Source organism: Diospyros lotus, chromosome 9 (genome assembly GCF_014633365.1).
Source record: "Diospyros lotus cultivar Yz01 chromosome 9, ASM1463336v1, whole genome shotgun sequence".
NCBI lineage: Eukaryota > Viridiplantae > Streptophyta > Magnoliopsida > Ericales > Ebenaceae > Diospyros > Diospyros lotus.
The window spans coordinates 31,534,031-31,554,978 of NC_068346.1; the positions used below are offsets into that span (position 1 = coordinate 31,534,031).

Genomic DNA, 20,948 nt, shown 5'->3' on the forward strand with positions numbered 1-20,948 from the left:
TTTTCAAAGCGATGTAGTGTGAAAATCTTGATGAAATTGATTTAGTGGAACCCCACGGGTGGTTAAACATTGTAAGAGTAGACTAGGTATGCGTGAAAACACTAAACTACTATAAATTGTCTTGTGCATCATTTTATTTATTTTTACTATATTCTATGGTGTGCATTTATCATTAATCACAAACATAATTTATTATATTTATCAAATATATATATTCTTCAATAAAATCATTAATTAAGAATATTTATTAAAATTATAAAAAAATTAATCACTCAATTCACCCATCTTGAGTGGCCATACCTTAAGGGACCAACAATTATAACTCATTATACAATATTTAAATATATATATTTTAAATAATTTATATTTATTATATTTTGATTTTCAAATTTAAATATTTTTATTAGTTGATTTTATTGTAATAATTACATTGTTTTAACACCAAATAACATAAAATATTTAAGCATAAAAATTAAATATAATAAATATGCATTATTTAAAAAATGAGTGTATAATAACCCTAAATTGCATTATTGTGTTATATTGTGAAAGTAATATTGATAAAGTACTGTTTGATAATTAGATACCGAGGGATGCGACGTTAGATTTGATTCATCCCCTATATTTAATTTGGAGAAATAATCATTCAAAAATTAAAAAAAAAGGTTTTAAAATAAACTTAATTAATTAATTTCAATGATTTATTAATTTTTGTTATCCCCAATGATAAAATCTAAGGAAAAAGGCCCATGGGGGGATTTGGGTGGGAGAATGTTGAGAGACTATCAAGTGATTAAGAGGTTAGTTAAGTAATCGAGAGACTATTGAATGACTAAAATGTTAGTTGACTAATCAAAGAAGTTAGTTGAGTAAATGATTGAGAGACTAAAGTTACTCAAGTAAACTGAGTGGTTAGTCTAGTAACTAACCAAGAGTATAATTGAGTGATTGCTGGTCGAGTGACTGACTAATCGAGAGAGTATTTGTCGAGTAACTTGGCTAAGTTAGTCGACTAACTAAGCGAGAGATTGAGGAATATAAGGTTGAATGACCTTATCAAGTGATCTGATTGGACGCTTTTTTTGACGTCATTGAGAGACCCTTTTGAGAGAACTTCACATGTCACTTGCTCATAAGAAAATTCATATTCGGGAGACTTTCGTGGGCCACTTAAATCCAAAAGCCTTTTTCCAAACTATGCGGGAGATTGTTTTCAAGATATTATAGACTTTGAGAGACTTGAACTCCAAATACAACTCACACAATATTATGAAGAATAGGTCAAACACACATTTGCGATGCCTCACTGGAGATTGTGGATCTCCTTCCATCATCTATTAGTCTTTTTGTTCCTATAAATGGGAGACTTTTTTCTCAAGTAAAGACATGTTTACGATTCTACTCAATATAACTCTACTTATCTTTTACTTTTTACATTTTGAGTATAAGACTAACTTAAATTATTAGAGGGTTTATGTAGAACACTCGTCCGCAATTCTAATTAATTTTTTTCTTTGCAAGTTTCTCAAAGATTACAATTAAATCACTCTTCTACTGTAAATAAATTTATTATTAATTCTAAGTAACAATAATTTTATTTTGACAAAAGAGATTCTATTTGCTCTTTTAGAGATATAGAAATAAAGAAAAAAATAAAATTTTTTAAATTATTTTGTAAATTAGTCAATTTATCAGTATTGTTATTATCTTATATAAAAAATATATAATAATACTAGACAAAGTCTATATTTTTTAATAAGACCGGACATAATATAATCCTATCACTAAAACGTGACATGACGTGATAGTCTTCGATTATTATATAGGGATATGATGTTTCGAAGAAAGACCGCAAACGGACGGCGCAGATGACACAAAAAGCCAAACCAGAGCTCAATTCCGCCACTCTCTTCTTTATCGTCCGATCCATTTCTCTCTCCTTCTACGCTGCCAAGTAACAACGTCGATCAAAGCTCGCGCCAAATACAAAATCTCTCTCTCTCTCTCTCTCTCATCTGGTAAACAGGCATCCTCCTTCCTTTTCTCTCCCTATAAATGCTCTGTTTCTCTCTCCCTCTCTCTCTCTCTAGGTTTTGCTTGCTAGGGCTAGGTTTTTGCTTGCAATGATGTAGTGTCTGTGGTTCAAAACCAGGATTCCGGCGACAATGGCGGATGCTCCGGCCAGCCCCCCCGGAGGAAGCCACGAGAGCGGCGGCGGCGGCGACGACCACAGCCCCCACTTCAACGTCCGCGAGCAGGATCGCTATCTCCCAATCGCCAACATCAGCCGGATCATGAAGAAGGCCTTGCCCTCCAATGGAAAGATCGCCAAGGACGCCAAGGATACCGTCCAAGAATGCGTTTCCGAGTTCATCAGCTTCATCACTAGCGAGTGCGCACGGGGTTCTATATATATATGTGTGTGTGTGTGTTCCTCCTGCGTATGTGTGGATTTTCAATTTCTTACTTTAGGATTGTGAAATAGGGCGAGCGATAAGTGCCAGAAGGAGAAGAGGAAGACGATTAATGGCGACGATTTGCTTTGGGCAATGGCGACGTTAGGATTCGAAGATTACATTGATCCGCTCAAAGTGTACCTAACTAGGTACAGGGAGGTGATTTTCTCTCTCTTTGAATTTGTATGGGTGTGATATATGGTTGCTCATTTGAAGAACTGGATTGGTTACTGGTTTACCGTTAATTGGCTGTTCTGATTAGGAAGGGAAGGATAAAGGTAGAATAATGTAAATTTGTTGTTGCTATTTTCTATATACTTTTTTGTACATGTTAATTTCTGAACGTTTCTAGAACTCAATTCTGCTTGGCCAGCTTATTAATAGGAACAGTTCAATGGGAGGGTCACTTTGTATGCTTAATTTTATCTGCAGCTGAATAACTATTAGCTAATATTCTGTCTGACTTTCTGTTAAAGTGCACACTTGTTTTGACTTTAAACTAATACCAGTTTTTGTCCTCCACTTTTGCTGGGTTGTTTTGTGGACTGATTGTGCTTTCTCAGTTAGAGGTATGTGAGCCATTTCCTCTCCAGAATTGCTGAAGTTTGTTTTTGGTTAATTGCTGATACAGCCAGTAACTTGTGCAAGTTTCTACAGGGTGACACTAAGGGATCTACTAGGGGTGGGGATGGATCCTCAAAGGAGGTAGTTGGTGCTCAGCTTCCTCCAAATGCACAGGTGTGGCAGCAAAGGGCATTTCTTTTTGACACACGACTGCAATAAGTTTAAAACTGTCTCCTTAAATTTGTTTGGATTGAGCTCCTACTAATAATTTTATTTTGTTGTCTTCTATTTGCATGTTGGTGGATAAATATTGCAGTTTGCTCATCAAGCTTCTTTTACACAAGGCATGAACTACTTGAATTCCCAAATTTGAAAGTAAATCTCTCTCACAGTATATCTATCTGTTTCTGCATGTGCTTGCATGCATTCTCATGCACTGTTGACATTAATAAAATTTATCCTTGTGGAGTGACCATCAATGTATACCATAATATGTGTTATGTGTACCATAATATCCTTCTTCCAAATGTCAAATTCTTTGGAGATTTTTTGATAGCCATGAAAAATAATCATCTACTTAATCTTTTTCTCGCATTTCAATTCCTTCTACGTGCTATCTAGATAAAAATATCCGCATGCCCTCCATGTAAAGGAATCGTCAGAGGTCCTCCTCTCCATAGTGGGTAGGGATGACAATTGCATCATGTATTGGGTGGGTTTGCATCAACCTTGCCTGACTTATAGGCCAATCTAAAGAGGAAACTCTCTTGACCCATGTAGCAAGTTTTGTTATCAATTTTGTACTTGTTTATTTTTCTTGAGTAGAACTTATACCCACCTCATTAAATTACATAAGTTATAATAGTGTAGGTTTTTAATTAGCTAGAGATTGAAAGAAAATTGTGGCTTCATATAGAAGGAAATTTTTTATCTTACTAATAAAATATTAAGAATAATTCTATAATTAAACATCTGATTGAGTCAACTTTAAAAAAATATGTTATTTCCATATTCAACTTGATTTCTCATTACATTTTGCTAAGCCCAAATAACCTTGCCCCATACTCATATAATGCACTCTCATATCTGCCTTATAATGGTTGAAACTGGGGACCCTCATTTTTTTGGTAAAATTGCCATGATGCCATCCCAAAAATTTGTGGGACTTCTAGTTTCATTTTAAAATCCTTCACTAAGTATACTTAATCCTGGCTACGATAACTGTTCTTACAGGGTGCTTGCTTGTTGCTTCCATTTATGTAGTGTTGTGTATCTAGCACAAGAGCAATTATAGGAGCTAACCTTTATATTCTTCACTTGAAGGGAATTACTCTCAACTCCTTTCTATTCTAATTAAATATTATCTGTTTAATGTTCTTTGTTATATACTTTTTGGGTGATTTTTATGGGCTATGAGTACATAGCTTTTATTCCTTTGTTTCTTTTATTTTTTATTTTTTATTTTCATATAGGTTTTCCAAATTCTTGATGACGGTCCATTATATATCATTTAAAAAATCACTTATTTTCATAGTCAGATTAAAAGGGTATTGAAAAGTTAAAAATAAAAATTAAGAGAGTTGCTAAAGTATGTCAATTTTAGGACTTGATATGCTCAACCTTGGGTTGTATTCATTCCATGACTCAATAATTTATTTCCTTGATATTCCTTTTACAACAAAACAAGATTGATAGTGCTCTTCTTCTACTCCTAGATCACATTAGATGCCCCTTAAATGTAAGATTTTCAAATAAGTTAGTACGCTTTAGGCTATCAGTTTACATTTTGATTACACAGTTTCTTATTTAAGATAACATTCAACCTCCTTGTTGGAATGGCTGTGTTCTATTTTTCTTTTTGCATCACGTGGCATATTTCATGCAAAAGGAATATGAGAGATTTTGAGAAAGTAGTAGTTTTCATGTGAGGGTAATTATTCTTCTTTCCCCTTTTCATGGCTTAAGGTGGACATTGAGAGTGTTCTTTTGTAAGGGATTTTTATCCCTTATACAAGGTTTGTGCAGCACGTTGATTGCTTCATGTTGTATATTGACTTGTATTAACAACGAGAACAAGAACAACCGCTGTAAGCCTTAATCCTACTAGATAAGGTTGGGTACATGAATTCTAGATCTCCAATTAGCTCTATCTATGGTCATATTCTTTGTAAAGTTATTATAACCTATTTTATGTCAAGAGTCTCCTACCAAGTTTCCTTTGGCCTTCCTCTCACCCTTTTGCTATAAATTTTCTCTATTTCATCCACTCGATTATCATGGACCTAGGGTTCAACCTAGGGTTTGAGAGATAATTTGAAGGAATTGGGGAAGATAGATAAGAAGCAATGGGAGGGAATTAGGGAAGAATAGAAATAGTGAGAGTGATTAGGGAGAACCAAGAGAAAGAGAGGGAAATTGAGAGAGAGATTGTAATCAGATTTCATTCAAATATTTTTCTGTGTCTTGAATTAGATTGGATCAACTTTATATACTGATTTGGTAGCTAAGGTTTGGCGCCAATAGGGTTGCCAAATATTTAAATCAGTATAGTTGAAGGCATTGGTTGCCAAATATTTAAATCAGTACAGTTAAAGGCAGTTGTCCTTTAGGTACAAACCACTACAACTACCATACAACTAAAAGGAAATTCATCAATACAACTAAAAGGAAATTCATCAATTATCTAATTACTACTATGTCCTTGGGTCATGACAATTCCCCCCCCCCCCGATAGAGTTCTTGTCCCCAAGAACTTGCTACAATTAGTCCCTTTTCTTCACCCAATCCCGACTTGCTCTTCTTCTCCTTCTTTTCCATCCTCCAATCCTTCCATATATAGTAACTATTTCTTGCACTTGTGACTTGGGCCAAACTGTTCTCCACACCGGTAGCACAACCCTACTTGTCTCCTTTGTTCCATCAAAAGAGACTTGGCTGTACTAGGGTTATTATAAACCTTATGATTTGGATTTCCTTCCACCTGCGAACTATTTGCAGGATGAATTTCAGTTAGGGGTTGGTGTTTCTTCATAAAGGCTTCCACTGTCATTTTTGCAATTGCACACTTTCTGCAGCATGTTTGACGGACTGTGGTTGAAGCATCTTAACGGTAGGTCTCAATTCTTTACTTAAGCTGCTGATGAAGCTTGAGACGAAGTACGCTTTCGTTAGGTTGTGATCAAGGATCAACACGTTGAAACTATTGGTATCTAAATGTTTTGTTGTTAATTAGTGGTAGCATTGATGTACTGTGTATGCTGGTTGTAGGAGGTTATGTGTTATTTGGTTTGCTGTATTAGAGTGGTTATGAGAGCTGACAGTATATAAGTTAGTGTCTCGTTGTGTACTAGTGTGGATTTTCATTTTTCTGATTTTCAATTCAAGTGCGCTTGAGGTATTGTTCTATTTTTATTTTCATTCTTTCCATCGTGAAGCTCTCGCTTCATGGCATCAGAGCCAAAGACTCACGTCAGTGGCGTTGCGCGATTCAATCTCATCCAATCCTCCTCACTCTTCCTCTACCTTGTCTGATGCTACTCAGTTGGACTTTATGACAGTAGCAAAAGCTTTTAGTTTCGTTCCGACAAAACTCGATTCCAGTAATTATCTCTACTGGAAGGCGCAGAACATGGCTACTATCCATATGTTTGATCTGATGCAATTCGTTGACTCTATCGCCTAAGTATCTGTACTCTGATTAAGGAGAACAACAGGCTATCAATTCGAATTATCTTGGCTGGATCCGATCTGATCAGTTTTTGTTAGGTTGGTTGTTCTCAACGATTGACAAGGAAGTCCTAGGTCAGGTAATACATTGTGAAAGCGCATTAGAGGTATGGTTTTTCCTCGAGAATCTGTATTCACAACAAACCGTTGCTTGTTCTTTCCAACTTAAACAACAACTTAGGTCTGTTAAGAAGAACGATCTGCCAGTGAATGATTATCTTTTGAAAATTAAGACCATAGGACTTCCTTAGCTGCTATTGGTGATCCTATCAGCGACAAGGATTTGTTAATGACGATATTGAATGGATTAGGTGATGACTATGATACTGTTATAGGTCTGATCACTTACCAAATGGATGAGATTAACATAGATAAGGTGCAGTATCTTCTGTTGATGCACGAGCAGAGACTGTCGACTAAGAATGTCTCTCATGTGTCTACAGTAAATAACTTTGAGAATGCAATGATGTTTGTGAATTTTGCATCTTAAACAACTAGAGGCGGTAGGAATTCTACTTGATTTCGAGGTGGTAGTTATAGAGGAGGCAATAATCGAGGTTGAGGCAGATCCTCAGGCAGAAGATTTTATTGCCAATTGTGTGGCAAACTAGGCCACTTTGCTGATTGCTGCTACCATAGGTTTGATAGAACCTTCCAGCGAAGTTCTAATTTGTTTGGTAGAGGAGGAGGAGGAGGAACATCATAGTCTGATTCTCAGGCTTTCATAGCTTCTTCTCAGGAGTCTAACAGAGGTTACTTGACTGATTTAGAGTTTCAGTCTGGGGCTTCCTATGAACATGTGTCACAACCTTTTGACTCTAGCTCTCAGTACTCTCAGTCTTATCCTCATTCTAATCAGTTTGGTGATTCATCTTGGTGTGTAGACTCAGGTGTTGCAAACCACATCACTTCAAGCTTGAACAATCTTTCTCTTCACTCTCCTTACAATGGCACTAATAAGGTGGCTGTCGGCAATGGTAAGACTCTTCCAATCTCAAATGTTGGCCTTAGTCAAATGCTTACTCATACAACTTCTATTTAAGTTCTTTCATTACCAAATGTTTTACATGTGCCTAACATGACGAAAAATCTCATTAGTGTCTCAACTTACTAATGAAAATAATGTCATTACTGAATTTCATTCCACCTTTTGTTTGATCAAGGACAAGGAAATGGGTCAGGTGCTATTTCGAGGGGTGCTTAAAGACGGTCTTTACCAACTTGCTCTAGCACTTGCTCGTGCTCAGCCTCAAGATGTTTCTTCTTCTGCACTCAGCAATTGCTCTGTTGTTACCTCAAATAGGTTTCCTACCACTTTTATTTCAGCTTGGCCTGTTAATTGTTGTAACAAACAGAGTTTGTCTTCGTCTAGTAACTTGCCTAGCACACAGTTATTTTGTAATAACAATAGAGTTTGCAAGCAATGGCATGATAGGCTGGGTCATCCTTCATTACATGTATTGAAACACATTCTCAATAAAATACATGTTTCTTGTAACTCTACTAATTTGTCCTTTTGTGATTCCTGCAAATTGGGTAAACTACATATCTTATAAAACTTATATAACATAAGGTTGTAGATTCGGTTCATTTTCTAGCATGCAGTTTGGTTTATTTCTGGGTGTCTTTCTGAGGTATGCCCGTTGGTCTTTTTGTAAACTCTTGTTTGGTTTTTCTTGTTAATACATTTTCATTTATAGAAAAAAAAACTTATTTAACATATATAATAATGTTGAGAGTATTTAAGATGTTTTATTTTTATATGCATTATTTGATTTCTTTTCATATTAAATATATTATTGTTATTATTATTTCGATAGTTTAGCTCCTTGTGTTGCTCAGTTGAGTGCTTTTTTGGGGCCTAGCACCACAGGCAATATAATGCCTTACTGCCTTATGGGTGCCTTTCGCCCTTGACTACCTTGAATATGACCTTCCCTCAATCTTGGCAAAGTGGGAGTATAGTGCATTGATGATGCCTTTTTATAAAATATTGGATACACTTCTCCACTTTAATCATCTTGCCCAAATTTTGTTAATAACATTTTCCATAATCTCCATTTCTTTTTGAAGAATGGATTCAACATATTGAAATTGATTTTTTTTTGGAATAACTTGACTTCCAAGTTTTACAATAACATTATCCACACTTATATTTGTACTAACATTTCATGTACACAGTTTTTGACCTACTTAGTTTAAACCTTTGAATTTTAAGCTATTACTCCATACTAAGTCTATACTTATTTGATTTAGTAATGGATGAACTCACTAAACACATTCAAACAGAGGTGCAATGGTGTATGCTATTTGCAGATGACATAGTGTTGGTGGATGAAATAAAAGAGGGAGTGAACACTAAGCTTGAGTTGTGGAGAAACAATTTAGAATCTAAGGGATTTAAATTAAGTAGAAGGAAAACAGAATATGTGGAATGTAAATTTAGTAAGAATGTAAGAGTGGAGGATGTTATAATAAAATTGGAAGACCAAATCTTACGAAGAAAAGACCATTTTCGATATTTGGGATCAGTGATTCAAAAAGATGGAGAAATTCACGAGAATGTCATGCATAGAATTAAGGCATGTTGGCTAAAATAGAGAAATGCATCCGGGGTGTTATGTGATGGTAAAATCTCATTAAAACTAAAAGGAAAATTCTATAGGACAACTATAAGATCAATTTTGTTTTATGGCTCAGAATGTTGGGCAATCAAATACCAGCATGAGCAAAAAACGAGTGTAGCGGAGATGAGGATGCTAAGATGGATGTGCGGCCATACAAGAAAAGATAAAATTAGAAATGAGGTTATTTGTAATAAGGTAGGAGTAGTGCCAATCGAGGAGAAGATGAGAGAGACTAGACTAAAATGGTTTGGTTATGTGAGAAGGAGACCAAGAGACGCTCTTGTGAGGAGAGTTGTTCAAATGGAACAATTAGTTAAAAAAAGAGGTAGAGGCAAACCCAAAAAGACTTTGGGAGAGACATTAAAGTTTGATATGAAGTATATGAGCCTAAATGAAGATATGACAAAAGACAGCAATACATAGAAGTTTAGAATTCATGTAGCCAACCCCACATAGTGGGATAAAGGCTGGATATGTTGTTGTTGTTGTTTACTCCATAATTGAAGTTTGTTATTTACAACTTCTTTTTCCTTATCTATCAAGACAATATCATCTGCAAAACATACAACAAGGCACTTCTTGGATGTGTTTTCATCCATAACAAGATCAAAGAGGTAAGAGCTCAATGCGTATTCTTGATTGGGAAAGAATTGGTATCTCCTCCATTAGTCCTCAATGCGTTTTTTTTATTCACTTGTATCTCAATAAAAAAATAAATGGTTTTATTAGATTATTAAAAATTAAAACTCAATAGTAGCATTCCAGCATGTTTTTGGCATAATACATCTTGTTTGTCTCCAGATGGGTTTAGACAACTGTTTAATTAATGTTTTTTTTTTTGGTCCCAAATTTAGTGCTGTGTACCTCAAGGATATGAGCTCTTCTCTCTTCCTACTTTCATCCCATAATTTTTAGTTGATTTTTTTGTTTAATATCATAGACTCACTAGCCCATCTCATTTTTACTAGAGGATGGCCTGCAAATGTTAAACCATCACACCATTTTTTTGTTTTTATACTGCATCTTCTAGAATTTTAATTGGATTTTGTTTATTGGAAGAAAGGGAACTTTTCTTGTATTTCAGAGGGTGGTTGTTTTCTTACATTGACTTTCTTCTGTACTATATTCATTAGCTAAAATCCATGTTATTTATTTTTACAGACTTTTAAGCAAGTCATCATCTCCTGCCCTCTTTTTTTCTTTTTATCATTCCAACGTTTCACATTCAAATCTGTTACCAATAGCCTCATTCATATGCAAGTGTGTAATGTATGTAATGTATTTGTATGGCAAGTGGATATGGTTCATATGCCTTTGAGAATTTGCTGAGTGACAATACCTGACCATGGTTACCAGGTTTGCTCCTCCCCTTGGAACCACAATCTGGATCCTGTGTTCTAGATTGTGGTTCTTTTGCGTCTTGGGATTGTGAGGAATGTAATCTGGATCCCAAGAATGGGGATCCCTGGTAATGCATAAATTCTGTTAATAATTTAAAACTAGGGCATAAACATAAAGTCAAAATAATTTTTCAAAGAAAATTAGAGAAAAAAAAGCCTACTTACCTCACTTTCTTGTATATTCTATTACATTTTAAATTATATTCAAACCTGACTTCATTTGCATAGGATTATATCACGTTACTAGGGTCTGAGAATGGAATTAGGGAATAGATTGGGAGGGAGAGAATGAAAAGGAAGGGAGAGACCAGGAGGAGGGAAAATTCAAAGAATGGAGGGAGAATTCAAAAGAATCGAGAGAAAGGACATAATTCAAATTCATTCATTCAATTCTAAGCTGCCTAGTCTCTACTCGTCAGCCTATTTAAAGGCCATTGCATCCCTTTCAGTTCGTGACAAATTGGAAGTACAATCCTATAACAACCTAAGGTACAACAAAGAAAATTATGTGTAAAAGAACAATGTTAGATCGGAGATTTGACAAAGGGGCCTCTTTCGTAATTGAGGAGGAGATTGAATTGGCGAGAAAAAGAATTGAGGGAATTCAAGAGAGGGGGGGGGGGGGAGATCAGTGGAATAAACCTCAGATGATCCCCATCCTCTTGTTAGCTTCTTATTTATAGGAGAGTTACATCCTAGAGAATTCCCATAACAAACTCTCGACAGTTAGGACCCAAGTGGCCATGTGCGCTTGGGCTCTAATTACCAATACACGAATTCCTAATTACAATCTTATCCCACCCTTAATTACAGTAGTGCTCTCAAGCTGTGACAACCCCCCTCCCCTTGAATTACTTCTTGTCCCCAAGAAATCAAAGAAGCTTGGCCACCTTGGGATATTGCTGGAGAAGATCTGGCAAGTACTCCCAAGTGGTGTTGTGGGGGTGTAGGTGTGTCCATTGCACCAAAACCTGTGTGAGGGGAATGGAATCCTTGTAATCACCCTTTTGTACAGCATCGCTTGAGGCTCCTCCTGCACAATCCTATCTTCAATGTTAAAAAGTTGTCTCGAGTATAGGATAAGAAGATCAGTGAAAGCAGAGCATTTGAGGGCCAATGAAGAATTAAATAGGAGTTTATATCCCAATCTATAATTAGTGATAGTTGGGAGGAGGGGGGGTAAACTATAAATATGTTTATGTCTTCCTTGGGATATCTGCCTACTCTATAAATAGAGGGCATGGGGTGTGTGTGCAACATAATTCATTCTTATTCTCTATGTTCGAAGTGTAGTGTGTGAGAGGAAAGACTTATATCCAAGAAAGTTCTTTGTAATCTCCAAGAAGATTGTACTCGGGTGGGATAGAGCGGGAAGAGAGTGATCAATCATCTTCTCATTTTTATTGTTATTGAGTGCAGTTTCATTTTGAGAGAAAGGCTGGAAAGGTAGCTTTGTAATCTTGTGGAATGAGGAATTGTTGTACTTAGATATAGAAAGAGAATGGCTGCTATTGTACTGATTAGTTTAATCAATAAAGAAAGACTGCATTATGGGGGTTTGGACGCTGGATGTAGGGTTGCAACTGGTGCAATCTGAACCAGGATAAATCTTTGTATCTTCTTGTGGTTTGATTCTTTCATGTGTGTTTTCATTCATTTAAATTTTGTTCTTGCACTTCAGTTTATATTTTTGTTGTTTGGTTTTGATTTTGGTTGAAGAGTGACTAAATTCTTGTCTAAAAAAATTGATCCAGTGACCCTTGGATTAACCTTCAACTAGTTTAGGAACCTCCCTACTAACTTCCTCAGTTGTTCCCACTGCCTTCTTCAAGAGGGATACATGGAACACAGGGTGTAGCCCTACTCCTTCAGGAAGTTGTAATCGATAAGCCACTGTCCCTATCTCGGTAGTGATCCTGAAGGGTCCATAGTACTTAGTGTTAATTTTAGATGTAGGACCTTTGTTGAAAAGGTGCTATTGAAACCTTTTAACCTTCAAATAGACCTCCTCTCCTACCTCAAAGGTCCTATATGAGCAGTGTCTATTAGCCACCTGCTTCATTCTCTATTGTGCCATAGTGAGCTCCTCTTTAATAACTTGTAGTGCCTCCTACCTTGCTTGTAGAAACTGATCGGCTGAGGTTTCAGCTGGAGTGTAATGCATGACAGCTAGGATTATAAGGGGTGGATACCCAAAGAGTGCTTCAAAAGTAGTTCTCTTGTGGGCTATATGGAAGTTGGTGTTGTACCACCATTGTGCCAATGCCATCCACCTACTTCAACTCCTTGGTTTTGTAAAGCATAGGCATTTGAGATATGTCTCTAGGCACTGATTTACCTGTTTTGTTTGTCCATCAATTTTTAGATGATAAGCTGATGACAACTGCAACCCTATTCCCATCCCTTGAAACAAGGTTTTCCAAAATTGACTTGTAAATATCTTGTCTCTATCGGAGACAACTACCATTGGTAACTGTTAGGTAACGATCTAACAGTAGGAGTTCTTTTGTAAATTTGGAAGAAGGGGCTGTGGTGGGAAAGGTTTGAGAAGAGAGAATAGGGAGAAATTAGAGAATAGAGCTAGAGATGGGAGAATTGAGAAATGAGAGGGAAGGAAATTGTGGAATAATCCTCACATGATTCCCCATCCTCAGCTTATCTGTATTTATAGAGGAATTACAAGACTTGGCGCGATAGTTAGGGAGCTAGCCCATGCGCGCGCCTTTTGAATTATCCCCTCATTGATTTATTACATCAATGCCATTATACCCTTCTAATTACACTTATACCCTTGGTCTATGACAATTTCCCCCCCTTAAAACCTTTCTTGTTCCCAAGAAATTACAGTAGCCTTGTCATCCTGGGAAAGCGTTGCAGAAGGTCAGGGAGATACTCCCATGTGGTGTTGTTCGGGTGTAGGTGAGACCACTGCACTAGGACTTGAGTCAATGGAGCAGTGTCATTGTAGATCACCCGTTTGTCAAGCATCGCTAAGGGCTCACCGTCTTCCTCTATGTCTTTCAGTGGGATGGGCAGTGTATTACTGGCGACATTTGCCAGGCCAATAGACTTCTTCAGAAGGGAAACGTGGAACATCGGATGAAGTCCTACTCCCTCAGGCAATTGGAGACGATAAGCTACAGGACCCACCTTTGTCAAGATTTTGAATGGCCTATAGAATTTGGGACTGAGTTTAGAGATTGGCCTTTTGTGGAAAAGGTGTTGTTGGAACCTTTTGACCTTTAAATAGACCTCAGCTCCTTCTTCAAATTGTCTTTCTGTTCGATGTTTATCCGCCAATTGCTTCATTCGTTGTCTTGCTAGGGCCAATTCTTGCTTAATGGTCAGTTGAGCTTCATGTCTGTCCTTCAGATACTGATCAGTTGATGTTTCCGAGGAAGAATAGTGCATTACAGCTGGGATGATGGGGGGTAGGTACCCAAACAGAGCTTTGAAAGGAGTCATTTTGTGTGCTGTATGATAGTTGGTGTTATACCACCATTGGGCCAGAGCTACCCATCTGCTCCAACTTCTTGGCTTGGAAACACACAAGCACCTAAGATAAGTCTTGAGACATTGATTGACTCTCTCAGTTTGCCCATCTGTCTCGGGATGATAGGCAGAGGAAAGATGTAGCTTGATGCCTAGCCCATGGAATAAGGACTTCCAAAATTTGCTGGTAAAGACCTTATCACGATCAGAAACTACCGCCTTAGGTAAACCATGTATTTTAAAGACCGAGTCCATCAATTTCCTCGCTACTTCAGTGGCTGTGAACGGATGAGCCAACGCGAGGAAATGGCTGAATTTAGTCAGCTTGTCCACCACAACCAATAGAGTGTCAGTCCCCTTTGATTTTGGTAAGCCCTCGATAAAGTCCTTTGAAATCAGTTTCCATGCTTGGGACGGTATTTCCAACGGTTGTAGGAGGTCTGGATAAGGAATTTGCTCATGTTTGCACCTTTGACAGATAGTGCATTCCATGACAAACTTGGTCACATCCAACTTTAACCCCTTCCAGTAAAAAAGTTGTCGGACTCACCGATAAGTTACATTGAGTCCTGAATGCCCACCTATGGGGGAGTCGTGTAGTCTCTGGAGTATCTTTTTCTTCAACTGTTCGTCATTTCCAATAACCACTCTGTTTTGGAACCTCAATAATCCACCTTTTAATTGGTAGTTAGGGTTAGCAGTTGCCTGCACTGAGATCACTGAGATCTTAGTAAGTAGATCTTTGATCCAAGGAGTTTGGCCATAGCTATGGGTAATGTCTTGCACCCAATCTGGAACCAAGGCCAAAATGGCCTGACAAGAGGCTGGGACATCTCTCCTTGACAGAGCATCAGCTGCTCTGTTCTCTTTCCCTTTGCGGTAGAGAATGATAAAGTCAAATCTCATGAGTTTTGTAATTCCCTTTCTCTGTAACTGATTATGTACTCTTTGTTGGGATAAGAATTTAAGACACTCATGGTTTGTCTTAATGGTGAATTTCTTGCCTTCTAAGTAATATTTCCATTTTTCTACAGCCATTAATACTGCCAGCAACTCCTTGTCACATATACTTAGCCTTGTGTGCCTTGTGGCCAATGCTTGACTTAGGTAGGCCACCGGTTTCCCTTCTTGGCTAAGCACAACCCCTATATCGGTGTCACATGTGTCCGTTTCCAGAATAAACTCCTTGGAAAAATCTGGTAGAGCCAATGTTGGGGCTTGAGTCATGGTTGCTTTAAGAGATTCAAATGCTTCCTCTGCTTTCGGTCCCCAACCGAAACTATTCTTCTTTAGCAGATTGGTTAGTGCCTTGCTAATCATCCCATACCCTTTTATAAAGCGTCTATAGTACCCAGTAAGGCCTAGGAATCCTCTCAGTTCCTTCAGGGTTTTAGGCTGGGGCCAAGCCTTCATAGCTTCAATCTTGTGAGGATCGGTACTAACTGTTAGAACGGGAGATGCTATGGCACACACCAAGAAGAGGGGATGAATTAGATATTTTAAAATTCTTGATAGAACTTGAAAACTTTTTGATCCAATTGAGGTTTTAGTGATTTAAAACATAGAACATATGAAATGACAAATGTAAAGCAAGAAGAATAAATGACATAGAGGATTTATAGTGGTTCGACTTAAATCAAGCCTAATCCACTACCTTAGCTCCCACTAAGGATTTTGAACCAATTTACTAAAACCTCCTACTTACACAAGTAGGTTCTCTAGCTACACAAGCTAGGAAATACAACCTCTTATTTAAACCAAGTAGGTCCTCTAGCTACACGTGCTAGGAAATACAAGAAGTGTACAATTGGAGAGAATCTAAGAGATAAATCTCTTAGTTACAATATCTCTAAAAAATAATACAAGGCTTGAAGTGAATAATTACAAGTGAAGATTAAAGCCTTAAAGAGAAAATTAAAGTATAGTCAATATAAATACAAATGTGTATACGATGTAAGCTCAAATCATTTCATTTCCATCCATTAGCCGTCTCTTGATCTTGCTTGAGTTGTATATATAGGCTTCCCAAAAAATTGAAGAGAAATGTAACCGTTTGTGACCGTTGGGATTTTCAAACTAGCCGTTGGAAGCTTTCTGCGAAAAGAGATAGTCGGCAGAATATACTGGATAGTTGATTATATTTTCAAGTAAAACCAAGATATAGTCGACAGACAAAAAAACATAGTCGACTATTTTCTAACACAAATTACCCATAGTTGACAGACACATACACATAGTCGACAGATGCAAAATTGTAAAGAAGATTTTGAAAATCATGAACAAACATAGTCGACAGAAGAAAAACCATAGTCAACTATTCTTACATGATAGTCGACAGAAGCCTTATATAGTCGACAGATTAAACCAGCATAGTCGATTATCTTTATACATAGTCGACTATCCTTAACAACATAGTCGACTATTTTTAGACATAGTCGACAGAATGAATCACATAGTCGACTATCCATTTGAAAAGATTGAAAACTTAACTCCTCATTTTGATTCTTTTGAAAGCAAGTTGAGATTATCAAAAATGAATTTATTTTGAATTTAAAACATGCTCAACTGTACTCAACATTACTCTTATATAGATTTTCATAACTTTGCTTCAAGGAGATTTAAAGATTGTTTTTCTCATTCATATGGATTGATTAAAAAAACTTTGGCCATATATATATTTACTTACTCATAAAGATTTAGAGATTGATTTTCATAAAGTCATTATCAAAACCACTATTTTATTTTTCAAGAGTAAAATATCACTAACTCCATGTCCAGATATGACATGACCTAAGTATTCAAGCTTCTCTTCTGCAAATGAACATTTAGACCTTTTCACATACAGTTTATGGAATCTAAGGATCTGAAATGCCAACTTGAGATGAGATAGATGCTGGTCTAGGGTGGAACTGTAAATGAGAATGTCATCGAAGAAGACCAATACGAATTTACGCAGACAGGGAGCAAAGTGTCATGTGTCACAGGTAAGAGGGGTGCTAATGTAATAAGGTTATACTATGGGTAGTAAGTAGTATATTAGAAGTTTGCATTGAGGAGTTGTAATTTGTTTGTTGCTGCATTAGGAGTAGTACATTCCCAGCAACGACATTTTGTTACACACATGGCAGGTGGCTTAGCTTTATAAAGCAGCTATCCAGCTTGCTAATCATTATGAATGAATATTCCTAGAAGTTTCTATTCTCTCTCTCTCATTCTTCCTACTGATTCTCTTCCTCCTAATTCTATCAGTTAACGTTTCAATCGCTCAACCGGAAGAATCAATAGTCAGATCCTTGGAAGCTGACATTTGGTATCAAAGCGGTGTTCTTGGGCGCAGGCAGAAGAGGAGAAGGTTATCCATGTGGCCGAAGGAACGAGGATGAAGCAGATGGAGTCTCAACTGCAGCAAGTGGCTACAACAGTGGCGGAGGTGCAAACAAGAATGGGGACTCTCAAATCCTCGATTGGAGTAGGGGTAGATGCTCGGATTGATCAGGCCATGGAAAGGTGGCGGGGTGAGAATCGAGAACAGAATGCTCGGTTCCATGAGTAAGTGATGGAACAGATGCACTAGATTATGCGGATGTTCTCAACCCAGCAGCCGGTAAGACTTTCCGCAAAGGGAACGGTCGGAACCCATTCTTCAAGGGGTAGGAATGGAGCGTCGACCATTGGGAACGTCGGAAGTGGAATCTGAGACAGAAGGGACCTGCTATAATATAAGGGAGAGAAGAGCGGGAGCTCAAGCAGATTGTTATCAACCGAGCTTTCCGGTACCCAAACTGGAGATTCTGCTCTTCGATGGAGAAAACCCGAGATGGTGGGTAAGGAGGTGCGAACGTATGTTCACCCTGTATCAGGTGCAGGAATAGCAGAAGGTCACCTTGGCCTCTGCCAACCTGAACGACATGGTACCAAGGGTGGCTCGCGGAGAAAGAAGGCAGCCTGTGGAACGAGTTCGCTGATGACTTATGTGAAAGGTTTGGAGACAGGAGTATGCGGGATATAGTCGAAGAGTTTAACAAGCTCAAGCAACTGGGGACGATACAGAACTACCAGCTCAAGTTTGAGGAGCTGAGGTCCTTAATGATGATACACAATCCCCATCTATCGGAAGAGTATTTTGTATCGAGTTTTACTAGTGGCTTGGGAGATGAAGTGAGACCCATGGTAAAAATGATGCAACCAACGACAGTGAGGCTGGCCGCCGAGAGTGCAAGGTTGCAAGAAATGACGATTGAAGCACTGTTAAAGAGGCAACGCAATCAAGTAAAAGGAGTGATCTCTGGGGGATGGCAGTCTGGTAACAGGACTCAAGGACGAGATACGGTGCACAGTGGTAAGGGGGTCCTAGCATTGCCTCCTGCAGCCCCTAACCCAACGAATGGAGGAGGGTTAATGGAGCAGAGACGTCAAGCGAACCTATGTTATAGGTGCGGGGATAAATACTTTCCGGGACACAGGTGCAAACGACAAATCCTGTTACTGGAAGGGGAGGATGAGGAAGAACTCGCGGAGGAGACCTTGGAGGTGGGTGAAGGTGATCAAGGAGAGATTTCCTTACATGTACTAAAAGGACTAGCACATAGCAAGATCATTAAGGTAGAAGGGCGAGCTCATCAATGCCCACTAATGGTACTCATTGATAGTGGAAGCACCCATAGCTTCCTGGACGAAGGTATGGCAAAGAAATTGGGATGTGAGGTCTCAAACTCTCACCCCCTTTCGGTTACATTAGCAAACGAAAATAAGGTATTAAGTCAATTCCCATGTTTGGGATTCTGCTGGGAGATGAATGGGGAAGAATTCGTGGCAAATTCGAGGCTTCCATTTGATCATTAGGCCTCTGTCTATTCTTTGGTGTCGTCAAAATTGGCATTGAGAAAGCCCTAGGAGGAAAATCCATCGGTAGGCTGGTGTTGGGTTGCCGAGCAAACATGCTTATGGCAGCACTCAACTGTTGGCTCAATCCAATGAATCCCTCTTTGATCCCATTAACTGCCCAATCCAAATTGGTTGCATTCTCCAAGCTGCTCTGGTTGATCTCCTCTTGAGTCTGCCAAATTCCCAATTCTAAGGTCTCTAGTCGATTATCTACCTGTTCCTGTTTTTGGCTCATTCACAATTCAATGGCATCCAATTTGAATTCCATTTGCTTCGCCTTGGTGCTTTCAACTGATACGACCTTAGGGTTTGGCTAGGGATTAGGAAGTAAATTGGTAAGAATTAGAGGAAGGAAGAGCAGAAAGGGAGGGAAAAAGAGAACAAAATAGAAAGAATTGTGGGAGAAGAGAGATAACTGAGGGGAAGCTAGGAGAATTGAGAGAGGGAACTGGAATTCAATTGTTATTCAAATCATGCCTTTCTCTAACTATGCCAGCCTCTTTATAGGTTTACAATTGAAGGAAATAACAGAAAATATAACCCACTAACTACTATAACAGCCTTGCTAACTGTTTATACAAGAGTTAGTTATTCTCGCCTAACCTCTAAACTTCTACAATTAGGTCTACAACTTATACACCATGGATTCCCCCCCCCCCCCCCAATTACAATCATATCCTCAGGGTCATAACATCAACCATGTCCAATGCTCTGGCCAGATTGCTGGCTCTAATATCAATTGCCAAAACCTAGATTTGACAAGGGGACCTCTTCTGTAATTGAGGAAGAGATTGAATTGGCAGGAAAGAGAATTGAGAGAATTCGAGAGAGAGAGAGAGAAGAGTAGAAGGAAGAGAGGGAAATGATAAGTGGAATAAACCTCACATGATCCCCATCATCTCGTTAGCTTCTTATTTATAGGAGAGTTACATTCTAGAGAATTCCCATAACAAACTCTCGGCAGTTAGGACCCAAGTGGCCATGTGCGCTTAGGCTCTAATTACCAATATACCAATTCCTAATTACAATCTTATCCCACCCCTAATTATAGTAGTGCCCTCAAGCTATGTGACAAACGATTACTCTTGATGCCCTTGGGTCGTGACAATTTTCCCCCCTTGAGAGGTTTCTTGCCCCCAAGAAACTTATTACAGTTGTGCGTCTTTCGTCACCCAATTCCCGCTGGTTCTTCTCCATCTTTGCCCTCTACTCCTTTTATGCTCATTAATTGTCTTCGATTGACTGAATTTGTCTCTACATGTATAGCATAATCCTAATCCCTTTCTCTACTCTATTGTCGATGAGCTAGCTGCAACAGGAGTAGGATTAACCTTATAATTTTTATTTCCTTGATTGCTTTCTGGTTGCTGATTGAACGAAGGCTGAATGTCCGTTGATGGCACATACTTATTGAAAATAGCTTACAAGGCAAGCTCCTGTAGCCTTGCCTTGTCAGCACCCTGCTTCATTGTGTAAGTTGCATCATTTTGACAGTGGGTCTCAACTCATCATTTAAACCACTGATGAAGCCGAACACAAAATAGAATTCTTCTAAGGTTGGATGAGAGATGATCAATAATGACTTTAGTTCCTCAAATTTGACTTGATACTCATCCACTGAACCTTGTTGCTTTAGCTTATTGAATTCTTTAATGACAAACATCATAATTCTTTCCCCGAATCGCATACAAAAATCTTCTACAAACTCCGGCCAATTCAATTCCATCCTCAAACCACACATCTACTATGTCATTGAGATAAGTAGCTGCCAAATTTATCTTTTGTCCTTCTGCCACTCT

At 38.2% G+C, this 20,948-nt stretch overlaps 1 protein-coding gene across 7 annotated transcripts in view; it reads left to right on the forward strand.

Annotated features, from left to right (window-relative positions):
• Nucleotides 1-1,847: 1,847 nt before the first annotated feature.
• LOC127809810 (nuclear transcription factor Y subunit B-1-like) overlaps nucleotides 1,848-20,948 on the forward strand; it is a 36,984-nt gene continuing 17,883 nt past the window's right edge. For 2 of the 7 annotated variants that reach the window (XR_008025259.1, XM_052348923.1), the window contains exons 1-6: nucleotides 1,850-2,018; nucleotides 2,153-2,392; nucleotides 2,486-2,615; nucleotides 2,966-3,025; nucleotides 3,114-3,194; nucleotides 3,337-3,395. Coding sequence is in view for 3 of the 7 variants with exons in the window: in XM_052348923.1 (XP_052204883.1) it covers nucleotides 2,166-2,392; nucleotides 2,486-2,615; nucleotides 2,966-3,025; nucleotides 3,114-3,194; nucleotides 3,337-3,393 (555 nt within the window). In the remaining 4 variants the exon portion in view is untranslated. Of the gene's footprint in view, nucleotides 2,019-2,152; nucleotides 2,393-2,485; nucleotides 2,616-2,965; nucleotides 3,026-3,087; nucleotides 3,195-3,336; nucleotides 3,396-7,909; nucleotides 8,197-20,948 lie in introns of those variants that run through there. The other 5 variants (XM_052348926.1, XM_052348924.1, XR_008025262.1 and 2 more) reach the window with 5 other exon arrangements.